The sequence below is a fragment of the Maylandia zebra genome, linkage group LG5 (assembly GCF_041146795.1).
Source record: "Maylandia zebra isolate NMK-2024a linkage group LG5, Mzebra_GT3a, whole genome shotgun sequence".
NCBI classification, from domain to species: Eukaryota; Metazoa; Chordata; class Actinopteri; order Cichliformes; family Cichlidae; genus Maylandia; species Maylandia zebra.
In genome coordinates this window covers 10248783-10274363 of record NC_135171.1, presented here as the reverse complement: position 1 = coordinate 10274363, position 25581 = coordinate 10248783, and the positions used below count along the sequence as shown (strand labels likewise).

The following is a 25581-nucleotide window of genomic DNA, read 5'->3' as shown; positions in this document are numbered from 1 at the left end:
AGCACTATATTAAGTTTGGAGACTGATCTCTTTGGGGTTTCCCCCCCAGCATTAACTTTATATCGTGCATACATTCTTTCAAAATGGCTTATCTTTGCATTTTAAAGGAAATCTGTCTCTGATTCTATGGCAGTACTCATAATGCATTTAGTGCTGACAGTGGCGGTAATTGGGGACTGCATGGATGTGAGAAAGAAAAAAACACAATCAGCTCATTTTCTTAAACTCTTTTGATGTGTGACTTTGCACCCACACTTCTGTGCCATGTGGCATACTCTGTCCCTGTAATAAAGCTATTTTAGCGTACAAAGTCAGTCTCACATAAGACTTCCTGCTTTTGTAAATCTTGTTAAGTACATTCAGTGAAATCCACAGTTTTCTTTACAGATTTTGTAGAAACACGGTTGTTTCTAGACCAGGCTCTAATCTGACACATTGTGACGTTTCACAATGCTCTCACCTACGACACCAATCATGTTAGTTGTCATTATTGTCCAGAGACTTCCATCAGCAGGAACAGGGGATCGCACAAAGAAGCAACTGGTCTTCTGCGTCTGGCTGTGATGTTGTGGCTCTCTGCCAGCTTCACATCTTACCCACCTGTCAAGTTCTAAGGACTGTGATTGTTTTTAAAATTAACAGAAATTAAATAAGAGAAGACAGATGGGCAGCCGGAGCCCTATTTACCCACATGGCGCCTGCACTGACAAAAGTGCAAAAGTCTCCAACAATGACTGCTGCTGTGAGATAAAGAATTCTTATTTAAAGAAATGTGTGTTTTCTTTGTCCTCTGGTTTACACAGGACCACATCATAAATGAGATGCCAAGTCATATTAAAGGCTTACTAGCAACTAAAACAGAGATGTAAGCCCAGGCACAGCACCATGGCAACAATAAAAAACAAAGTCTAGTAATGCAGAGTGTACTTGTTGGGTAATCTGTGGATTTCGACTGCCTTCATCTGGCAAAATAAAAAAGAACTTTATGTTACAGATACACAACACATACTATGAATTACTCACTGCTCGCCAACACAAATTCAAATATTTAGTTATGCTGCACGAGAAAATGCAAACATATGCACTTATGTTTCATTAATTGTAGAGTGAGACATAAGTCTTACTGGAGATACGAGGCATATAATATCATATCATCACCATAATTATGCACATGTGAGTTCATCAGGGGAATGGTATGCACAATATATGCAACAATGAAAGCAGTTGCACTACATAAATACACTGAATGATTACTACAAATAGTTCAGGAACATGACAAAGAGTTAAAGAACAGGTCCCAACATCTACATCGCACAGAACTTACAGGGCCTTTGTGCACCATTCATTCCAATTAATATTACCTAAATATGAAAACAACTTTTGTATAATAATGTTGACATATTTTTTGATGCCATGAAAAATATATCTTCACAGTTGTCCTGTTGGAAACGCCCAATGGTATTTGTCCACACCTCTAAACCTTCCGCTGTTTTCAGTCTCATTATCATATGTGTATAACATTAAGCGCCAAGCCATGCAGTCTGCTGTTACCAATAGCAGAGAAAGAATAGGTCGTGAACAGCTCACTGAATTTGAGCATGCGCAACCAGTATGTTTGTAAAGTTTCGTCCCTCGTAGATATTCCCCGATCAGCTGTAGGATTGTGATATTATGGGAAACTGGAAGTGTTTATGAGCCACAGCAACTCTGCCGCAAAGTGGCCACATGTAGTGCTGAGGGGCATAGTGTGTAAAAGTGGCTAATGCTCCTGTTCCAACCTGCTCTGGTAACATCAGCAAAAAAACTGTGTGCTGGGAGCTTCATGCCATAGTCGAGCAGCTGGTGTAACGCGTTTTATTTTGCTCTTTTCATTGCTTTAATACTGTGTTAACCTACACGGGTTTTTAACTTGTGTGTTTAGCACATTGAGTTTACAAATTCTAAAATGTGCTATATAACTAAAATTCCCTCTGCCATTGTCCAGTACTTTTGTCCATATAGTGTATTCATGCTTATTAGAGTAACAGAGCTAAGCATTGGTACCTCTGTTTATGTGTTTTTGTAACAGGTCATTGAAAATAACCTACAAGAAATGAGTTTTGAAAAAAGTTTCATGGTCCTTGTCTCTATGTTTGGGGGCTGGTCCAAACAAGTTATAGTTTATAAAAGGCATAATTTTTGGATCCAGTCTTTCATCTGAGTAGTAGAAGCTCAAGTGTAATAAATATGCTCCTATTGTCTTTGCTACAGATTTTGTGTCCATGGCTAGAATTTCCCTGTGGAGATCTCTGTGTGTAGTATTGTGATTGGATTTTAGCTACAATATTAAACCCGCAAAATGATGCCTCATTCCAACCTCACCCTACTAACATTAGAAGAGCTGCGGAAAATGAGAAACACATGATTCAAAGTCTGATCCGGAGGCTAAACAGCAGGAGCCAAAGTTAGAAGATCTTTCAAAAGACTTGCAGGAAGTCTGCCCATTAAGCGCTACCAAGTCATGAATCCTCCAAAACACAATAATGAGGCGTGCTGTGGAGCATAATGCCAAGGTCTGTCCCAGGTATAGATGCCTAAAAGATGTAGAGCATTATTTCCCCACACAGTTTCCACTTATTTCTGTTTTTAGTTCAGTTTTATGTAAAACATTAAACTTTGCAACAGTGATGAAGGATGAAAATAGTTTGAATCTTAAAACTCCTCTTACTTTTTCAATAAACAGGATAAAGACAGCCATTTGCACATTGCTTTGGGACTCTTGTATTGTGTCTTTCATTCTATTTTTATTATTTTAGTACTGCAATGTCTATAAGGTGGGGCCAGGTTTCACAATGAGCTCACCCGAAACCCTGGCTGATTGGGACCCACACCCAATTTCACACCTTGGCTCAGGCGATTAGAGGATCATCAGGGGGTCCTTTTGTCCCTCTGTGGGGGGTTACTCCCACTAGGTTTAAATCTGGGACTCTCCACCATTTGACCTTAGAACTGAAGAAGCTTCTCGGATGAGAGGTGAAACGTCTTCAAGCAACTTAAAGAAGTCCAGACGCTTTTCTTTGCAAGCTCCTTTGACTACGATGACCTGGATGACTGAGAACCTTCACCAGACATAATGTCTACTATTGATTAACACCCTTGTATCCCACTCTAATGCTCCAACCTCATTGTTTGAGCTTATTATGATATTGTGTCTGATCCTACATTAGCTTTGTAGTCCTTTGTACAGAGAGTTCTTCTGGTGTGCAGCCTTGAAATCTTTTATCTTCATTGTTGAATCCGAGGTTTAGATAGTACAGTATAGAGGCCTATTCTTCTTTTATTAACAGCAACAGAAGTAGCAGAATATATTACATGGAGATATGATTAGATGACTGCCATCATTTTAAACCAAAAATCAGCTTAGACAAAGAGAGGAGTGTCCTCTTACATGAAAGAATTAGTGGCTAGGCATGAATTTTTACATTTGGATATCATTACAGCTAAAAATGAAAATGCAGCAGCAGAAATATTTGCTGCAGTGGAAATGAGCCTGTGATGAATTCTTCATGCAAAGATACAACAGAGCACTATGCTGACTTATAAACTTGCTTTTTTTTCTTTCTTTTTTTGACTGTACTTGAGACTGTACTGTTTCATTCTGCAGGATGCAACATTTTCTGTGTTATTTGAATATTTTAAATGTACCTTTGGTTATATTATTTTTCAAATCTTTCTGCCTGTTGTTTTGGCTTAAGCTGCTTTTGAATAAAATAATCCCACGAGCACCAAGTGTTGGATAAGCGTGGAACATCTGACAAGACTAACAAAACAAAACAAACAACAACAAAAATTTCATCAATATCCAGTGGTACTGGTCTGTTAAGTCTTTCTTAGTTAGTTCTGTAGTTTTACCTGCGAGTGGCCAATAGAAACTCTGTTCTTGTCTTGTGTTTTTCGATTGTCTTTGTTAGATCTGTTACAAATTATTCATAGACAGTATCATCTGAACCTGAAAAGTAAATCATGCATGAAAGTGCCTCAATCCAGCTTATTTTAATGACCAGGAGAAGGTGAGTCTTCTCATTGTATCAAAATCTACAGAAAACCATCTCACTTAATCTGTGACCCTAGTAACCTGTTTCTTGATGAGGTTGTGGGTTGGTTTATAGTTTCAGATAATATTGATTAAAACATTAAGTAATCTATAATTTATGGTTAGGACATATGTGATGGTCAGCATCACATATCCTTGGTTTCAGAGTCAGATGTGCTCGTCACATCTGGTTTAATATCACCAAGATGGCGAAGCTTATAAAGCTCAGCTCCTGGCTTCATAATGGACACATCACCAACAAACGGGCAATGATATGGTGAGTGATATGGTGGCTGCATCCATTGCTTGTACTGTCTACAGATTTGTAGAGCTCCTTTTTGTAAGTTGAGTGTCCGTTAATCATTTCCTGTTTCTCTTAGTTTCTCTTTATAGGTTTACTTTCTGTTCTTTTCCCTCCCTTTTGATCATGTGATCAGCTGATCTCTTTGCCCTCCCTGTGTTCAGCTGGTTAGACTAGTGCGCCTTGTCCTCGGTGTGTTTTGCTGGTTGTTTAGCATTTAATTTTGGACCTTGCATCAGCCAATCAAATAGTCCTGGTGTACTTGAGTTGGCTGTTGGCTGATGCAAGACACCACCAACAAACATAAATTCACTTTGGTATTCTCCGTACTTGATGACGACTTGTTATAATTTCTTAGAGTTGAGTTGTAAATGTTATTAGTGCACTACTAGCTTTGGCATCATGGTCCATTATGTGCCTCCCACATGCAGGATTTCAGTCAGTGCAGGTACTGTTCAGGTTGTAACTGCTGTTTGTTGACGGTTAAAAAAAAAGCTATTTTAATATTTTTATGATAGTTTGCATGATAGTTAAAATTAAGTTGAATAATAACTGGTGTTTTATCTAATTTGCTTTTAAATTAGACTGTAGTTGTAAAATGTCTTCAGGCTCAAGAAGTTACATTAGATGTAATATTATTGTCATTAATGGTATTCTTATCTTTCATATATATATATATATATATATATATATATATATATATATATATATATATATATATAGCCCTGCGACAGACTGGCGACCTGTCCAGGTTGTACCCCGCCTTTCGCCCTATGGCAGCTGGGATAGGCTCCAGCGCCCCCCGCGACCCTGAAAAGGATAAGCGGAAGCGGATGGATGGATGGATATATATATATATATATATATATATATATGTGTGTGTGTGTGTGTGTGTGTGTGTGTGTGTGTGTGTGTGCGTGTGTTTTCTGTGATTACAGCCATATTTTGGACTGTTTAAGTATATCATTGCCATATTTCCGTCTCTTAAATTGGTCACCCTTCTGCTGCTGTTCTCTGTAACTTTACCTGCTGTGAGTTTTCTGCGTTTTGATTTTTTTTAAAAAAGAACTACAGTAATGTAACTGTGTGTAAGTTTAAATAGAGGACAAATGGTGGGTAAAGTACATTTTTTGCGGAGAAAGAAACCAACTCTTTAAAGACAGATAATTGTAGCTGTGGGGCTGAACCTCTAATCATTTTCTAACATGCATATTTGTGCTCATTGTACTCCCAGCATTAGTTGGAGTAATACTGTTTGTCTTTGCGTTGTAACATATTTTCTCAAGCTACTTACTGAAGCTCCAGCCTCAAGTAAAACTGGAGCTTGCTTAAAGTCATTGTGATGCTAAAGAAAATGATCATGTTGCAATTTGATGCCTGACGTATTTGAAGATAACGATATTGTTGCAAATAACTCAACTACATCTCATTTAAATGATAATTTTATGTCATTGTGTACTTTTTGTGCATGCATAGAGCTGGGAGAACCATGTGGACCATTTGAAACTATACATTTAAATGACAAAGGATACTCACGCTGAGACTACAGAATGGCTCTGTTCGCTTTTGTCTAATTCAACTCAAAACTCTTTCATCAACTTTCAATTTGATGAATGAGAGAGCAGATTGGGCTGTGTGCTCTACTGTATGACGATGCGCCAATAGGGTGACAAATGGCTCTGGGCCTGGTGACTACAAACACTGTAAACAGAGACGGCGCTGCCATCGCTTCACACAGCCCAGCTTTCCACAGGGCTTCCTCACACATCATTCATCTCCTTCATGACTTGATGAAACTATAAAGAACTCACAATGAGGATGGTGTAATAGTTCATACTGTACAGTGGAAGATAGCTCTTTGCCTTATGTCTGAAATATGGCCTTTGTGCACAGCATTTTCTTGCCTTAGATAAATATGGAAGGCCCATACAAAAGGAGTAATTATTTAAATATACTCTAAGTGTCATTCTTAATTGTGTTGCAAAAAAGCGACATGCAATTCCAAATTTTCTGGATCTGACATTGCCAGATGATTTATATGCAAGCCTAAAGTGTTGGGTTTCTGTGAAAAATCTGTCCTCAAATAATGCACTGTGGAAAGATTTACACTGACACCAAGCAATGAGGAGCTGGTCCGAAGCAAGAAAGGCCTGCAATATGAAATATAATATAAATATAAAATATTTTATATTTAAATATAAAAATATAATATAAAATAAAATATAAATATAAATATAAAAAGAGGCAATATAAAAAAAAGGCAATATAAAAAGAGAACAGCTAAGCGCTCACAAAATAAATGTAAATTTAAAGTAACACGTACTCAATATCTGCACAAACACCAGTGAAGTTTGGAAATTTGCAAACAGGCTATGTGCAATATGAAACAGGCAGATCAGTGTGACTCAGTCTGTGAGTTGATGAGTGTGACTCGTCTGCAACGTGTCTCTTTGTATTAAGGAGCTCAACTCAACCCATATGGAAAAGAAATAGTAAAAACTTATATGTGATTACTCATGAAAGTGGCCACTTTCATGAGTAAATCATATAAGGCTTACATGATTTACTCATGAAAGTGGCCACTTTCTCATTACTTTCATACATTGTTTTAGTAAGTATCCAAAACATACAAGTTTCATTATATCATTTTTCAAGGGATCTTATATCTCTTTTCACTCTTATATGCTTTTCATACAAGCTTCACACAAGACAGATACAAACTTTATAAGATTTATATATATCTTTTCCATATGGGAAAGATTGGCAACTGGTTGCATTCTGATTATACGACCTGGTTCCTGTCTTTGAAACATTTCAAAGGCAGTGACATCACCAGCGCTTGACCAAATAATTTTGGTCAAGCACTGGTTTCCAACCACTGTCTCCCTTAGTGTGACTGTAGCATGATGCAACTGTAATTTCACAGAGAGATCAGATATTAAATCTTGTGTCTAACTGATCAATCATTCATGCTGACAATCACAGAGTTGGGTCTGCAGTTATGACCCATAGACCAACAGCACTTTACAGAGAAAATATAGCACGGTATCAGGTCACGGACATGACCAGCAGGACTCCCATTGCAATTTCCTACTGTAGCAGGTGCCACTGTCCACCAGCACAAATAATAAAAAAAAAAAAACACAGAAGCTCCAGGAATCTAAACCTGGTGAGTAGAGCTGATGGTGAGCAAAGATCATCTTAATATGGCCAGAAAACGTCATTTGATGTTGTGCCAAATGAGAGGAGATCCAGCTCATGTATGTAACATACGTAATAGGAACCACAAAGCTAAAGCAGACTATCCTGACAGGAGGACCAAATCTAATATTTTGTTTCTCTTTTTCAGGTGGAAGCTGCAGAACTTGATCGCCACTGTGATTTAACACTGGTGGCCTGTTTTGCCAGTTGTAATTGCATCTCTTTTTCACTTTGTGTGGCAGTGCACACAGCACTGCCACACATGTGGCTTGTGCTGCCATTAGTATTAAAAAGCTAAAAAGAACAGACATTTATGTCATGAAGAAACCATATATTAGAAATGCTTCAGAAAAAAGTGGATGCCAACATTTTTGCTCTCTAATACCGTTCTCTCTTGTTCTTGTTTTCCTTGCTTTGTTTGCTCTAGAAAACAGTCTGACAAACTTTGACAAACATGTTTTCCAAATAAATCTGACCACAGCCGTTGTTGCTAAGTAACAGGTTTCCAAAGACCTCCACCATTATTCCTCTTGCCCAAAAGAGACAAACAGAAAGACAGACATTTGACTGAAACAAACCCTGTGATACAAAAACAAACGGAGAAATGTGGGGAAGTGTTGTGTTTTCCAGCACAGCTCTCTCCAAATGAAGCGCTTGCCAGGAGGCTTAAGTCAACTCAGCTGGTAGCACAGATGCCGTCCATTCCCTTCAACGCAGTTGCCAGCGCAGTTCGCACCAAACCCTCTGTGAAGCCAATTTCAAAATGGAGAGCTGTGATTCCAGCTCAGGTCCCTGCTTGATGGGTGAGACGTCATGATTATTGCCCTTCACAAACGGAACAGAACCCATATGTTAGAAACAAAGGTGTCATCCTATTCATTTGGCAACTTTTCCTCCAGTCTCTCCACGCTTGAAAGTGGGACAGAGGTGCTTAGCATACAATATGGAAAACAAAACTTCATCCAATCTAACGACAGGTGGAATATCTCTGCGAGAATAACACATAATCATGGGCATAATTGCATCGTTGCCTCAAGTAGAGGCATAAAAAATAATACTTATATAAAACGCTATTAAACGGGTGTATTCACCAGATAATCGCTGCCTCCAGGTTGAATGAAATGAGGTTAATTAGAAGGCCACTGGAGGCTGAGAATATAATAAAATAACTGAACTTGAGACAAGTCATGAAGTGTGTTTGGCAAGTTGGGGATAATTGAAAGTTGACAAACTTAGGGCGAGCAAGGAATTAAAAAATCTGGCAGACACAAAAGGAATGACACAAAATATTATCTAATACAATGCAAAATAAGTGCATCGTAACAGTTTTCAGAAACCCTGCATTAATGAAGGAAAAATACAGCCATTTGACCTTTTTAGCTACAGAAATAGTCATGTTTTGTCAACACCAATTAGCTGGATGAGCATGATGATCATGAAACTACAGTGGAGGGAAATAATTATTTGATCCTCTGCTGAATTTGTAAGTTTGGTTATTTACAAAGAATAGAAAAAACAGGTTTTATGTGGAGAGAGACAGATTATAAACCAAAAGTCCAGGAAAAACACATTACATAAAAGTTATCAATTAAATTGGATGAAATAAGTATTTGAGCCCTTCAACCCACAGACAAGCTGTGTGCCCATGTGGCATACAAATTACAATCAGTCATTCAGTTATGGATACTTCTGATTTCAACTGGTTATGTGTGTAAAGCACACCTGTCCACCAGTTTCTTCCATTCCAACCCCTCCATCCCCACAGGTAAGAGCTAAGAGCTGTCAAAGGACATCAGGGACAAGACTGTAGACCCACGCAAGGCTGGAACGAGCTACAAAATCATCAGCAAGACGTTTGGTGAGAAGGTGCTGATGCAATTATTCAGCTCCTCAGTCAGCTCCATGCAAGATCTGGCCTCATGGGTTGAGGATGTTCATGAGAAACGTGTTGGATCACATGGGGGGAGTTTGAAAGTGAAGCTGAAGGCAGCTGGGACCAGTCATTAACAACATCACTGGTAATGCACTATGGCATAATGAGATGAAATCAAGGTCCCCCCTGCTCAAGGACACACCTGTATAGGCCTATCATAAGTTTGCCAGTGAACATCTGAATGATTTAGAGAAGGCCTGAGATAAATGCTGTGGTCAGATGAAACCTGATGAAGAAGGGTCATGGATGCATCACGAGAGTGACCAAAAACATACTGCTGAGCCTACAAAGGAGCGCCTAAAGAAGACCAGTGGCCTGGTCAGTCTCCAGACCTCAGTCCTATTTAAAAACTCGGTGGAGGAGCTGGAGTATGGAGTTGCCAAACAGCAAGAAACCAAAAGGATTTAGAAGGTTTTTAGGAGTTTGCCAAACTCCCTCCTGGTGTCCAACTGCAAGAAACATCGTACCACTGTGCTAGCCAACAAGGGATTCTCCATTGAAGTGCTACATCATGTTTTCCCAGGGGATCAAATTATCTCAGTGAAAATCAGTTTTTAAGACTTTTATGTGATGTTGTTTTTTTTCTGGACTTTTGGTTCATATTCTGTCTTTCTCAGGTAAAATGAAACTACCATGAATATTAGTGAGCAAACTTATAAATTCATCAGGGGATCAAAGAAGTATTTCCCCCACTGTAAATCCTGGGTTAAACTTTTTCTTTGCAGCAAAGTGATGAATATCCACCACTTACTCATTCCCTGGGCATGACAAACTCCCATATTATCAAATTCCCAGGGTATTAATTAATGCCGTTTTGTCAAAGCTAAAGCTCTGTCTCATTTACACAGAAGGGTCGTTTGGCAGCAGTGTGTGACGTTGGGTTATGGGGCCTTTAACTCATTATTTTTTTCTATGTGTACACTGTAAAAAAGGGCAGTGAAATTGACATAAAAACCATGTAAAACCCCTACAGAAATGTATAGTAAACCCCAAAACACAACTTTCCTGTTTCGATCACAGTGAATTATTGTAAACCTTTAAACAGAATGTTCCTGTTATATTTACAACATGAATGTGTGATTATAATCAAATTTATTGGTTAAAACTACAAATACTGTGAATAAAAACAGTGAAACACCGTAATACTCATAACCAAACAATCATGTTAATTTGACATGCAAATACTGTAAAAATCACAGTTTTAGTCAGTTTTTCTTAAAAACACATGACGTATATGTAAGTCACTTTACAACTGCATGGATGTACTGGGCCTACTTTTAACATGATTCATGAAATGATGCAAAGTCATGGATTGGACTAATAAAAATGTTTTCACAGAAGATGTCATTGTGAACCTGAGAGGTTGCCTCTCCATTTATAGGCTATATAAAAATATACAATTAAAATTGTTTACATCATGTTTTTTTCTTAAATCATTTGCAGCCTATTGTAGGGTAACCAATAAGAAATTATTATTTAACGACTAAGTAATGCTTCTGTCATAATGCTTGTATTCTTTATGTTTCTTTTAATTGCAATGTGATACTTAGACTAGAATACTTTTTTGGGTTAGGTCAGCAATGTCTCATTATTAAAGGCTAAACAAACTTACAGTGCCTCCCATAGGATCTCTATGGTGCCTCATCTCCACAGAGCTGTAAGCTACTTCAGGCCACTCACAGTTGCACTGAGCGCGCCTAATTTTGAATGTGCATCTGAAGCTCGTCTCTGATTGGATAATGACGTGAGGGCGGGAGGAGAAGAGCGCCTAGTTCACGACTATAGCTAACGAGCCAGCACGAGAGAGAAGACGGGAGAAGAAAACATCGAACTTTCAGCAACTACGTTGTTAGGACAAATTACAAACATACGATTTCAAGTGTTTTTTGAGGATCTGTGTTTGTTCGTCAGAAAGTCTGCACGGTAAGTTCAATATCTTGGCGACGTTTTTTCGAGATAAAAGCACCAGTTGATATTTAGACCAAGGCTCATAACCTAGCGCTAGCATGCTAGTTCAGCTGAAAAGCACAGGCAAACTTTAGAAATACTAAAAATGATCATCTGCGTCTTTTGTAAAAAGGTATTGGTCACATTAAGAGGCTATGTACTACATTGCAGAGTGCATAAGAATGAGCCTTGTTGTATTTTTAAATGTGTTGGCGCCAATTGCAGCCAAACATTCACCACGTACTCTGCTTTCAAGGGGCATTTTTATCGTGTGCACAATGCACCTGCACTTCAAGCTACTCCTAAAGCTCTTGTTGCAGATTTAAAATGTGCAGTTTCATTATGTGCCCGCCATTTTCAAACAGTGAAAGAGCTAGTGTCTCACTTAAATGATCATATTGCAGGGGGCAGGTCTGTGTCATGTCCAGTAAGTGGTTGTAAGCATATGTTTACAAAAAAGTCATCATTTACTTCTCACATGTGTAGGAAGCATAAAGCTTGTTCCCCAGATGGTATTGATGACATGTACAAGGAATCTCGTCCTCAGCCCCCAAATGACAGTACAGAATATTCAGAAAACACACATGAAACCATGGCATCTGCTAGTTCAGCCAGTGATATGCCAGAGAAGGATAGTCATTCTTATCTCAGAAACATGTGTCTCTTTTACCTTAAACAGCTACTCAGCTACTTTGAAGAGAAGGAGTCCATGCTTCTCTGTGTTGAAGATACATGTCTGGCAGATGAGGTACAACTGGAGCAAGTGCCTCTGACACCCACTATTATCATGTGTGGTAAGTCTGTTTCATAGCTCTCTCTCTCTCTTTTTTTTTTAAGTGCATTTTTTATAGAATGTCATGTGACTGCCGTGTTTATTGATATAACCTGTTAAATAATTTCTTCACAGGACAGTCCTGCTATTCCTCAAGAAGATACATGCTGAGTGTTGATCGGCACCTCGTCAGCACAAACATATCCTCCTTCATTTCTGCACTGTGCCTCATGTTCGGGAGCTACTACAATTTCAACATCCATTATCCATCTGAGCTGGCTTCCACTTTAGAGTTTCTTCAGAGGTGAACAAATATGGCTTTGTTATTTCTCATAACTGAGACTCTGGGATCTGGAGTCTGGCTTTGATGTGGTTCGAGTCCAGGTCTGGCTCTGAGTCTCGGTCGGCTTTGGAGCCGGTTTCAGTTGTTTTTTTTCTGTTTTTTGTTGTTGTTGTTTTTGTTTGTTTGTTTTTTTAAATACATTAACAGTCTGAATCTGGGTCCAAGCCTGGCCGAGACTCAGGGCTAGACCAAGCGTCAACTGACGTCTGACTACCTATAACCTTTGCTTTGGATTTTAACAATGCTAAAGTGTGACATATCACTGCAGAAGACACTCGTGAAGGGTGCCAATACTTTTGACCATGCATTGTTCACTTCCCCACAGCATTTTGGTTATACTTTGTCTTGAACGTGGTCATGGCCATGACTGTATATATATGTATATACTTAATTTTTACTTACTTTGTATGTGTATTTTAACTGATCAATTATAAAAATGCTTAATAAACTTTTATATGATTGTTATTCTACAGGTGTTTCTTCTCCATAAACCCAGAAAAAGGAACCAAAGTAGAGAACAAAAACTCAAAGCGTCGTCTCAGTGTGAACCCTCGAGTCCTCACCCTGATTTAGGATCTCGCCGACCACGAGTGGCGCTAAGCCTAAATCTTGACTCTCTGTGGACTGTTAGTTTTACTTTGTTAATTTTGTTCCACAATGTGTACTGGAACCTTTTACTGGTCGAATGCATGAAGCCAATTCATGAAGATGTTCTTTCTTTGTAGGAATGTTCTTTATTTACATAAGAAAAGAAAAAAACAACATGCTGCTACTGCAGTGTTTCTAGACCACATGTGTAGGTTTGTTTCACCACGTGGTTTTGCTGATGTTTTCTGACCAGGGCCATGGTTGTGGTGACAGCAGGGTGCGTGTTGCGTTGCACGGTGATTATGATCATTTTTGGCACAATATGTGTTTTTTGTTTTAAAGTCTTAACAGGTTATTTAACTTTTTCTGGTGGAGGGTCTAACAAATGCTTGTTTCATGAACATGGTTCTTGCTTTGCAGGAATGTTCCACAGCTTTTATAGCCTATATTTTGATTGAATTGTGTAGTTGCTGTGTGCCTTGCATATTGTGTTAGTTGGAAAAATGGATCCATTTGCTGTCATTTTGCTAATGTGGCTGCAAAATAAATTTCCCAAAAGTGATATTTTCCTCTCTTGTGTTTTCTCATGTGTATTTTTGCATGTTTGGGTGTAGGCGTAGCAGTAAGAAATTTGCTGGGTTATGGTTAAAATTTTACATTAAAACATATAATATTCAGCATAGATTTTATGTATAATTTACAGAGCAGCTCCATTTAATATGCACAGTTTCACCGTAGTTCTACCATTTTAAATTAGTTCTTTGTACGATATTTCCCTGTTAATTTTGCAGTTTATGGATCCACAAAAAGCATTTATTACTTGTAAAAGATACAGGAAATAGTGTATTTATATATCACATCTATGTGTGAAATTAACTTCTTTTTCCTGTAGATTTAACAGTTTTAATCTGAGATTCATTCACTGTAAATCAATTTACAAGTTGCATCTGTAAAGCGTTTTTACAGGAAGTCCCTGGTAACCCCAGCTGCCAGGGTTTTCCTGTAAAAACAGCACGTTTTTTTTTACAGTGTAGAGTTACTTTTTTTGAATGTACATATTTTAGGCCAAACCACAATCATATCCTACACCTAACAAAGCAGACTTTCATGCATAAACCTAACCAACAAGTGAAAGTGCAAGTAAAAGCATGTGGAAACAAACTCTTAGAGCTCATGACAATATTTGATAATGCCAATGTTGCACAAAAAGCCTCATTTGACAAAACACCATTAATCATCGCTCAAGAATGAGAATGTGTTGGTTTGTCATGGCCATTGTGTCAAGGAAGATATGTACCTCACAAAGACTCACAATTAGAAGCACTGAAGATAGAAGGGTGGTAAATCACAAGTCTGTGAACTAGGAAACCATGGTTGTGTCTTAAAAGGATATTTGATCTTTCCTTTCAACCAAACCTTTTCTTTTCAACTTTTAAACTGCTCAGTCAGGCTTGAATATCAGCCTGAACTTTTTTATTAAAAAAAAAAAAAAATTCTTTCTCAGTGACAGCTGGTTACACTTTTCCTCTTCTGGTGCGCTGTTCCAAACACCTAAAAACCAGTTTGATTTTTGGGTGGTCAGACAGAACAGTTTTTATCCTATAGTTCAAATAAAATCTTTGGTTTAATATTTCAGGTACTCCACAACATGTCCACACCTAGTGAACACTTGTAAAAAAGCACTTTTAGGTGTGGCCTAGTATGTAACTGATGTGATCTTGCCACATCTCGTGGCAACAACAGCTTTGCCACTACAAATGCATCACAACATTTCTTGTGCTCTGTATGCTCAGACCTCCACCTCTTTTATGTGAGTAGCGACTGAACGCTTGATTCAGAGCATGTCTTACCTCAGTGTGGTGTGGCATGGATCATATCTGTTATTAACCTCTGTCTCTCTTCCACAGCATGTCTTTCATCCTGTCTTCCTTCTCTCACCACAACCGGTCGCAGCAGATGGCCCCGCCCCTCCCTGAGCCTGGTTCTGCCGGAGGTTTCTTCCTGTTAAAAGGGAGTTTTTCCTTCCCACTGTCGCCAAAGTGCTTGCTCATAGGGGGTCATATGATTGTTGGGTTTTTCTCTGTATCTATGAAGCGCCTTGAGGCGACTTTTGTTGTGATTTGGCGCTATATAAATAAAATTGAATTGAATTGAATTGGTGTTGCAGTGGTTAGCACCGTCTCCTCACAGTGTGTTCTTGGGACAAATCTGTTGGCTTGTGCGTTTCTGTGTGAAGTTAGCTTGTTCTCCATGTGCCTTCATGGGTTTTCACCCACAGTCCACTTGGGATACTGTGATTATCAAGAAAGTTAATAATCCCCCAAAGTAAAGCTATGGGAAATTATTTTTACACTCAAATCCTTACAAATTATATATATTTTGTGAAGCAGCTGATCTTGAAATGAATGGCCACTTTACATCTACATTACATTTATGTGTTTGTAAATTCTGTATGTAAGAATGTATATGTATAAGAAGAACTACACAGTAAATTTCCCAGTGTTAAATCAGCAGTGTTAAAGTGTATTTACTCTAATAGAGTCATTATAACAACAGCTGGAGCAAAACGCCCCCCAGTGTGGGTGATGATTCCTGGAGTTAAAAGAGACAGTGTCAACGTTACTCTAGAAAGCTCCTCCCACCACAGACTGGTTTTCAAACCAAGAGGATTTTTCACGACACCATTTTCTTCACATCAGTTGCAGGGTAAGTTGTTTATATTTACTTATTAAACCAACAATTCGACATTTTAAGCACAGGTAGCACGTTAAAATAAGGTTACATTCCTTTTGTCCATGTTTATTATATATTTCATTTTGTACCAGAAGCAAATGTGACACTATCTGTATGCTAATGTAAGGTTGTTAATTAGCTAAAAAAGTTGACTGATATCAGTGTTGGACTGTAAGGCTTGTTATCAAAATTTATTTCAGTGTGTAGTGGTGATTGTGTTGTGTTCTAGCATGTTCGAAATTCCATTAAATGAAACCCTCCATGTGTTGGGATCTACATATTAACATTAGCTAGCTAACTAGCATTTTGGCTAACCTCAGTGCGCGGGCAATTCGCTAGTTATCGTTAAATTTTAAATCACCTAACTCAAGCATTAACTAATTAAAATTGTACACTAAATGTTACATCTTTCTTTTTTTCTTTTTTTGATACCTAGGTACCAGATATAGAGGTCGTTTTTAGTAAGGTTATTGTCTTATTTTAACTCGGCTGTCTTCAGCGATTTTACAGTTACAGGATTACAACCAGCAGGTGTTATAAGCTTGATAAAATATCCAAAATGTCCAGGATTCAGTTTTTAATGCATTTTTTAGTAGTTTGAATTTAAGATGACAGCGTTTGTATTTATTGTGAGTTGATGGTATTGACAAAAGTTACCCTGCTGCTTTCCATTTTGGTTACCAGACTGTTCAGTATGTTAAACTAAAGATGAACAAAATACTGACTCCCTAGTGCTAAGTTAGGTCAGACAAATGGTAAAAAGTAGTAGTTATTATTTTAGTTTTGCATTGAGGATTATATCTTGACACCTTGTTACACTGACATAAAAGTAACATACAGTGTAAGAAATCCCATTGCAAGGCTGTTTATGGGACTGTTTTAATATTCACATTTTCTGTTTACTGTAGTTCAATGAAGAGCACTGACTATAAGAAATTACTGTCTACAGGAAGCATGCTGCTTAAAGCAAAACTCGGAGGTGTGCAGAAATTTGTTAGAGTATCTGAGCCAAGCCTTAAGGAGTTTTTGATTGCCGGTAAGAAACCAACATTGTATTAAAAAGATGTACAAGAGGCTTTAAGTTCTTTTTGTTATTTAGTCTCGTCAAACTGCATTTTATGATTAATTGAAAATGATCTGTGTTTTGGAAGCATCTTAGTTATGAATGTATATTTAGTGGGGGGGAAAACTGCATAATGTGAGTGTCACTCCTTTTAATCTACCACTTATCAAGCATGTTAGTGGCGCTTAATAATTTAGCCTTTGTTTATCTGACTCATTTTTGAAAGAGTATCTTGAAATGATCTTTATTTTAAGCTACAAAACATTAAATGTCATGTCTTTTTGTTTACACAAACTTGTGTGCTTGTTTCCAGCATTTGCAAAGTTTGGTGCGCCAGCCGTAACAGAAGGAGTGAAAGTTTTTGATAGTTCAGGGACTGAGTTGGATGAGGATGTTTTTGAGGATATAGTAACAGATCCCTCAACCGGGGTACTAACCATCAAATATGAAACAGGTTTGTTTGAGTGATTTGTGTTTCATTGGATGTCTTTTTTTTTTTTTAGTGTCATTATTACATTGTTTAATCAAAGAGTGTATAAAATGAGTCTATGGAGGGACCATGTAAACTAATTTGTTTTGCTTCTATTTTTAAGGTCTGGAAACATCTGTTGCAGAAGTGTCTCCTGAGCGGTTCTGTCACGGCTGCCGAGGCGAGCCGTGTGGAGTTGGAAGAAGGACCCAAGATGCAGGCAGTGGATGAGATACCGGTGGTTTTATTTACAGAGGTGTAGTGGCAAACAAACAGTGGGGCATAACAAATAACTAAAGACACCTAAACTGGGAGAACTAAAAATAACAGACCTGGGAGCATATGACAACGGGATGAGAAGCAGAGAGACGCAGACGAGGAACAGGACACCGTGGCACACAGGGCAACGCAGACTGACACGGAGTTACACAGACGAACCGGCAACAGGCAGGAGAACACACAGGGCTTAAATACACACACCAGTAATCAGGGGATGAGAGACAGGAGGGCAACACAGCTGGGAGGAATCTGGGCTGACGGGACAGGGGAAACGTAAACTGATCACACTCACATACAACGCGGACCTTCACAATAAAACAGGAAACTCAGACACATGGAACCAGACAAGACATTGAACTAAACAGACAGATTCACAAACAGATGGGGTGACACCATAGACAGAGACACAGACTCAAAGGCAGACCAAATATAACACACAGAACTCAAACAATAATAATCATCATCATAAACTAGAAAATGATAACTAAAAGCGCTGGGTCACCGACCCAGGACCATGACAGGTTCCAGTTATCATCGCCACATTCATCAGATTCACAGGATACGGTCATCCTTTCAGACAGCCCTTTGAGGAAACGTCAGAAGCTGGATGCAGAAGCTAAGCAAGTAAGAGTTAACAGATTTCCACATTCTTCTAATAGTGTCTTTTTTGTTTGTAGTTTAAGTGTTCTGAACTGTAGTGGTTATATCAACATGTAGAATGTTTTTATTGTGTTTTCCAGTTGGTGGAATCCATTCTCACAAGCAAACCTGGTGGAGAACGTATAATAAATGAGTACAATCGGACCAAGTCCCTGGTGGATGAAACCAGAAGAAAAATGGTCAACATACTGGTAGCTGACATGACAGAAAAAAATGGGTAATTTATTTCTGGCCCTGTGATTTTTACTATCATTTTCAAATTATTTTAAATCTCTATTAATTCCAGCGAAGCTGACTAGTTCTTTTCCTTTTGATCTTGCAGTACATCACCACCACGGCAGGTAAAAGAAATGTATGCCAGAGGAATTGTAACCTTTTTCCCTTACCTCAGTGACCCGTACTTAGGGCTGGGCCATATTATACCGTTCACGGTAATACCGGTATAATGTTAGGCAACGATAGGAAAATAAAATATCGCGATAGAATGGGAGTAAAACGCGCATGCGCAGTGCCTTTGTTTTCATACGCACATGGCCGATTGTTGAGGAACCAGAATTGGTTTGTAAAAATGGTGCAACTTCCGTGATGTGGAACTGGTTTGGTGTTTGTCCGTCAGATACACGACAAAGCACATTTTTTTGCAGAACATGCAAGCGGCCGTTGTTATTGTCGTATTTGTCGGACTAAGATGCTCTTAAATCTGGGAGTAATCTGGGTCCTAAACTCCGTATATTTGACTTCAGGTCAAACAACACTGCAGCATCACTGAGAGTTGAAAACTGTCTAAATTCTTTCATCTTTAATAAAACGATCAGCATTGCTGCTTTACCAGGTGTAACTATGAAGTTTAACTTCCAGGCATCCATGAAAACAAAATGTATTACATTTAACGGAGTTAGAAGTTAGCAGGAAGCTAGCGGAAGTTAGCTCGCTAGTTTCGCTAGTTACCTAAGCATGATATTGCATGTTCTGACTGAGATTTCTGAAAAAAATCAAACGTACAGCTCTGCTATCACTTCCAACATAAATGAAGACAGGAAACTAAACAGCAGTGACGTTTGTAGGGTTACTGAAGTTGGGCTAGCTGGTATATAATGATGTGCTACGTGATTGCTAGCGACACAGCTATGTTAGCATAACATAAACAGTGAAGCTGGAGGACGAACACTAACACTTTTCCACTTATAAAAGTTAACGTGAAGGTTCCTAATGGTTAGAGACAAATGCAATCGCATGGCAGGATGCTGTAAACGGACCAAACTTCAGTCAGGAGAACAACTGAGATAATCCATCCACAATACGAGGTTAGTCATTAATATACTGCAACAACATGGGAATAGAGCAGCTGCCAGAGAATTCAACATTAATGAATCAATGGTACAGAAGTGGAGGAAGCAAGAAGAATGAGTTTAATAAAGTTTGATTTATCTGACCGCTTTGTTTCGCTTAATGTGCCTTATAATCCCGTGCACCTTATGGTCCGAAAAATGCGTACTGCACACACTGCAGTTTAATGTTGCAAAGCACCTCTTTTTAACTTCAGTGGATATTATACATGGTTATGCTCAGGATATGTCAGCCCATTTCTACTGGAAATGCCTTTGGGTTAAACTTTCAGCAAGAAATTTGCATTTGCACTGTTACATTTTTATAAAGCTTTAATGTACATAAAAACCAGCTTCTTGTTTAAGTGAAAATAAATGGAAGGTTGTCTTTTTGCGCTAGTAATGTTGTGGAGTTGTATTTTGTCTCGCATCAATTATATCGTCAGTTATATCGTTATCGCAAATTTTCAAATATATATCGTGATAAATATTTTTGGCCATATCGCCCTGCTCTACCCGTACTCAAAAAATGGCTATGTAAGTAGCTAACAGCAATAACTGATACAACTAAAATCAAAATTTTAAATCCTGCCAAAATGTATGTCCTTATCAACTGTTCATGGTCACATAACTTACTGATAAATTAATAAACAAAATGTCTGTATATGTCACTCTCCAAGGAACATTATTATGATGGCGAGAGTGGCACTGGGTACTTGGCCTGGAGGATTAAAACCATACAGAGATGCACTGCTAAAGAGAGGCGATTAACATCTGGAGGTAACACTTATAATTCAGTGGAAACGTATAATACAGTTCCAAATTGTGGTTCTGTATTAATAATGGTTATCAAATGTTATTATTAGTTTTGATAAAGTTGTATTTCATATTGTCTAGCACCAGGAGATGGATCATCGGGTGAAGACCAGTGTGGAGGACCAACTGTCAGACGAGAGTTGCAGTTTGTTACAGAGAACGTGCTGAGTGAGGATGAGTGCAAGGAAGCAATCTCTCTGATGAAACATTCAGCTGATGAAGACACAGTCAAGAAGAAGATGAAGTTGACATTTGTTTATCGACACAACATGGTCCTTGACCCCCTGCTGTCAAGCAACATACTGTCTGTGTTTCCACGTTTCAAAGATATCAAAGGCTTGTTGATTATTTTTCATTACGTTGACAATGTAAACACATTTTATTTTTTGCAGATAGCAGATATAATTCTCTGTTCTCTATCCCTGTTACAGATCGAACAGGATTTTATACTGATGTTTGGTGAGGATGTATCAGGCAGGTTGCTGGAGAGGTGGCCAACAACATTCAAAAGAAAGATTATCCAACAAGGCAGAAAGCTTCCTTCTACCAGTGACCTGGAAGAACTCTTGCTGGCAGCTGACTCTCCTGAGGATGCCACTGAAGTTAATGCTGACATTGGTGAGCTGTTATTTCTTTAATTAGAACATTCACAGGATATATAATGTTTGTCACAGAACAGCTGTCCTTTTGTATTTTGGGTCTACTCAAACATTTTGTCAATGCAGATGCATTGAAATTTGTTATTGATGAGGATGATTCAACTTTATTAAAAACAAATATATTTTTTCAGGCTGGGACAGTGACCTCTCAGCGATTCTATTGCTATTACATTTGATTCCACCATCTGGTCAGGGTCGGAAGAGACCAGGAAAGGTGTCAGCTTCTCAAGCAGAAAGGCATCTTGTGGTCTTCAAGGAGGTTTGTTTCTTTTCTATTTTTATGGTATGAATTACCAGTTTAAGAAACACTTGATTCTTATTGCCTGTCTGTATTTGTCTTTTCAGACTGGAACAAATATCCAAGAGCACCTTGATGCCATCACTACCAGCACTCAACCCTACCTCCTGGCTGTTGGGGTGAAAAAGCATGACATCCACCAGTTCTTCATTATTCTTGACAAGAATGCCATACCATGCAAGTCTACCTCTTCACTTGGTGCTTTTGATGAAAGTTTAAAGCACATTTTGTGTTTGGCACATCTTACAACACCATGCTTCACAACATGTACACGTTCATCCAAACCACTGTGTACAATATAGATGTTGGCAAAATCAAAGAAAGTCCCAGAGTTGCTGAAATAAGGACAAGGTTGCTTCGTTGGGGCTTGAAGGTTAATTCTCCATCATGAAGTGTTTTGTCTGTCAAGCTGAGTTTACTGGTTCAAACATGCTTGTTAGGCATTTACGGTTAGTCCATGGTTACTTACCTGGAAGAAACCTTCGCCTTAAATGTGCCCAGCGTGACTGTGGCTGTGTGTTTGGCACTTTTTCAGGTTTTAGAAAACATTTAAATACCAAACACCTTAACTATTTCCACCAACAGGCTGACACTGATGTTAATTTACAGCCTGATGTGGCAGTTAAAGAAGTTAGCACTACAGGGCAGGTGGTGTCAACTAATGTAGAAGAAACACCCACAACATCTGAAATGTTGAAAAGTTCAAATAAGAGCACTTTGGATATGTGTGCCTCTACTGTTGCACAGCTCAGGGCAGCTGGATTAAGCCAATCTACTGTGAATAGTTTTGTCTCCTCAATGGAGGAAGTGTTTTTTGAGATTCATACTCAGGCTAAAGATGCAGCTTTACAGAGCTTACCTTCACAGGACACTTCAAGTAAAAAGAAATTAGAGCAGTCATTCAAAAACTTTGAAAACCCATTCACACTGTTAAATTCAGAAGCTAAACGAAATAGGCACTTTAAACAAAAATGGGCAACTGTTGAACCTGTTGAAATGGTGCTTGGCACAAGATTTGACAGTAGAAGAAACAAGATCACAGGGACTTTTGATCAAGTCATTGTAACCGATAGGTTTGCATATGTTCCTATTTTGGAAACACTGAAAACTATCTTTCAAAACCACCATGTTGTCGACATGTTCAAGTCAAGGAATATGTCCAGAGAAGGTGTGTATGCAGACTTAATCGATGCTGCCTATGTTAAAAGATGTCCCCTATTTTCTGCAGAAAAAGATGCCTTACAAATTCAACTGTTTTATGATGACTTTGAAACTGCAAATCCCCTGGGCTCTAAAAAGGGTGTACATAAATTAGGTGCAATATACTTTACACTAAGGAATTTTCCTCCAATCTTTAATTCGTTGTTGGTCAATATTCATTTGTGTGCTCTTTTTCATGCACAAGACTGAAAGCGTTATGGCTTTAATTCAATCCTTGAGCCACTTGTCAATGATCTGAAAGTTCTTGAGACAGAGGGACTGAAACTTCCCATGTTTAAACACTTGGTTCATGGCACTGTAATCCAGGTCACTGGGGACAATCTTGGCTTGCATAGTCTGTTTGGGTTCGTGGAGTCATTTGCAGCTCGATATTGTTGTCGTTTTTGTCTGCTTGAGAAGGATTGTTTTCAAAGTGTGTTCTGTGAAGATGATTCTGATGTTGCACTAAGAACTCTTGATATGCATAAGCAGCACTGTGAAAGTGTACAAAGAGATCCTACGCTACCTCATGTATGTGGTGTGAAACGCACTTGTCTCTTGAATTCACTTAAATATTTCAACACAGCCAACAATTTTTCTGTAGATATCATGCATGACATTTTGGAGGGAGTTGCTCAGTTAGAGGTGAAACTTGTGCTGCTGTACATTCAGGAGAACTTCCTAAGTGCTGAACAACTTGCTGGTAGAATACATGCCTTTGACTATGGCTTCAATCAGCAGCGAAATCACCCACCAAGGGTAAAGTTGTTTGATGGCAGTAATGATTTAGGACTAAATGCAATTCAATCTTGGTGCTTATTGCGTAATGTACCTTTGATGTTTGGCGATTTGGTACAGGTGGGTGATAGCTACTGGCATCTTCTACTTCTGCTTCTACAAATTGTCAATATTGTGTTTTCACCAGTGCTGTCAGAAGGTATGACCATCTACCTCAAACATTTAATTATTGATCATCATCAGCTCTTTAAGCAGTTATTTCCTACACTCAGTCTCCTACCAAAGCATCACTTCATGATACATTACCCTCGCAGTATACGAAATATTGGCCCAATTCTGCACATGTGGTGCATGCGTTACGAAGCCAAACATAACTTCTTTAAGAAGCAATTAAAAAGCTTTAAAAACATTACAATGACATTGGCCAAGAAACACCAAAGTTGTATGGCCATGTATTGGGAGTCTTTTAGCCTCGAAAGATTAGCTTTAGGACCAGGAAAGATGGTGACACTTGGAGAGCTGAAAGAAGGTCCAGAAATTGCTTTAAAATTTGGAGCTGCGTTGTCTACCAGTGTTTTTTCAGCTAAGTGGATAAAACATCATGGTACAGAGTACCGCCCTGACTTTATCATCTGTACAGAGGTAGTGTCTGAGATTCCAGTGTTTTATAAGATCAAAAGTATTGTTGTGAAAGATGACATTGCATTGCTCTGTGGAAAACTGATGGAAACCCTGTGTTTTGATGACCATTATCATGCATTTAAGGTCAGAATGCACCCCAATATGGTGCTGAAGGTGTTGAACATAAAAGAGCTGTGTTACTTCAAACCATTTGATCTTCAAATGAAGTATGGCACTTCTGATTCCTCCCTGTATGTGGTTCCATATTGTCATTTTATGCCGAACTAAATTCATTGTTTTAAAGTGTTTTATGACTGTTTTTGTGTGTGTAGTGTTTTATGTACACTACATGAGATGTTTTAATATTTTGAGCCTGACATCAAAATAAAGCTGTTAAACGTATTATCTAGTTGTGGTTTTTGCTTACTTGTTTTATATTTTAAAGCATTATTAGAAACCAGGTTTTCATGCTGGAAGAGGAAGAGTTTTAGTAACACTACTTGGTGTAAAATTAATTTAAAATTTTACTCTATGAGAGCTAATTTTTCACAAGAAAAAGTGTACGAATAACACAGTATAGAGTAACATCAACTCTCATCAGAGTTATTTGAACCCCCAGTGTTAACTTGAAATAACTCAATTCAGTGTTAAAAATCAGTGGAATTTTACTCAAATAGAGTTAATTTATCACTATGTTAGAGTAAATAATATGACACTACTAGTAGTGTTAGGTTCATTTAACACTCTGCGGTGTTACTCAGTGTTAAATTTTTACTCTATTTAGAGTTAATTTTACTCTAAAATTTTAACACTATAGAAAGAGTTGATTTAACACCAATTCCGAATGGGACCAAATAGACTCGGGACCAGTGTTAAATTTAACTCTTTAAGTGTTATTTTAACACTCCGAATTTTACTGTGTACAGACAGTAGTTGTTAACCTGGCCTCTGACCGATCTGTATGGAAATATTATTCCTAATGAGCCACATGTGTGATTTGACACCAGAAGCCCTTCTTGATGCAGCTCCATTTACCCGGGCTTGAGACCATCACTGGGATTTCATTGGCTTTTGCATTAATAAGCAGGTGAACAGGTGTACCTAACAAAGGTGCCTGTAAGTATATAATGTTGGTAATTGCAAGGACTTTTTAATTTTTCCTTTTTGAAAGCTAACAACAGGGTTGAAGTTAATACCAATATTTTAACGCAATCTAGGTCCACAGTGCAGCTATTGCACCGTTCATTAACATGTCATTCAAAAGTATTAGGTGGAGCATTTTAGTATTTAGCAGTGACAAATGATGGCGCTCCAAAAGGTATTCATATAAAACTATTTGTGTGTGTGTATATATAGGACCTAGAGAAGTAGGTGTGAAAAGCCCTGTAAGGTATCTTCAAGCGAATAAAAGACGCCATTCCCAAGGACAAAGAGTCTAAATAAACAATGCTTTACAGAGGGTATGTTGACTTTTCCACAACAAGAGTGCTCAGCTTCCCCACAGTGTCATTTTTCATTTTTCTTATCTTCTGCACCTTGAAGGCTGCCACAGAGGAGAAGTCG

The 25581-nt window shown here is 38.3% G+C and overlaps 1 protein-coding gene and 3 long non-coding RNA genes across 4 annotated transcripts; all 4 read left to right on the top strand.

Annotated features, from left to right (window-relative positions):
• Positions 1 to 12155: 12155 nt before the first annotated feature.
• On the top strand, positions 12156 to 13719 carry LOC143418582 (uncharacterized). Its single transcript, XR_013098586.1, has 3 exons — positions 12156 to 12248; positions 12362 to 12530; positions 13043 to 13719. It is a non-coding gene; the product is annotated as an uncharacterized LOC143418582 (long non-coding RNA).
• Positions 13720 to 15846: 2127 nt separating this feature from the next.
• Positions 15847 to 18893, top strand: LOC106675611 (uncharacterized). Its single transcript, XM_024802365.2, has 7 exons — positions 15847 to 15863; positions 16840 to 16926; positions 17267 to 17407; positions 17547 to 17583; positions 18223 to 18325; positions 18442 to 18578; positions 18684 to 18893. The coding sequence occupies exons 2-7, from the start codon at positions 16845 to 16847 to the stop codon at positions 18805 to 18807; spliced, it is 624 nt and encodes a 207-aa protein (XP_024658133.2). The 5' UTR covers positions 15847 to 15863; positions 16840 to 16844; the 3' UTR covers positions 18808 to 18893.
• Positions 18894 to 20201: 1308 nt separating this feature from the next.
• On the top strand, positions 20202 to 20620 carry LOC143418734 (uncharacterized). The gene is made up of 3 exons (XR_013098746.1): positions 20202 to 20223; positions 20367 to 20466; positions 20584 to 20620. It is a non-coding gene; the product is annotated as an uncharacterized LOC143418734 (long non-coding RNA).
• A 325-nt stretch (positions 20621 to 20945) lies between these two features.
• LOC143418733 (uncharacterized) lies at positions 20946 to 22589 on the top strand. Its single transcript, XR_013098745.1, has 3 exons — positions 20946 to 21120; positions 21293 to 21420; positions 21507 to 22589. It is a non-coding gene; the product is annotated as an uncharacterized LOC143418733 (long non-coding RNA).
• Positions 22590 to 25581: the final 2992 nt, after the last annotated feature.

Bases quoted from the DNA above. Each gene is read 5' to 3' on its own strand.
- LOC106675611 (XM_024802365.2), top strand. From the start codon at position 16,845: ATGCTGCTTAAAGCAAAACTCGGAGGTGTGCAGAAATTTGTTAGAGTA. The intron at 16,927-17,266 runs GTAAGAAACCAA...GCTTGTTTCCAG, and splicing joins TAAGGAGTTTTTGATTGCCG to CATTTGCAAAGTTTGGTGCG. The intron at 18,579-18,683 runs GTAATTTATTTC...TTGATCTTGCAG, and splicing joins GACATGACAGAAAAAAATGG to TACATCACCACCACGGCAGG.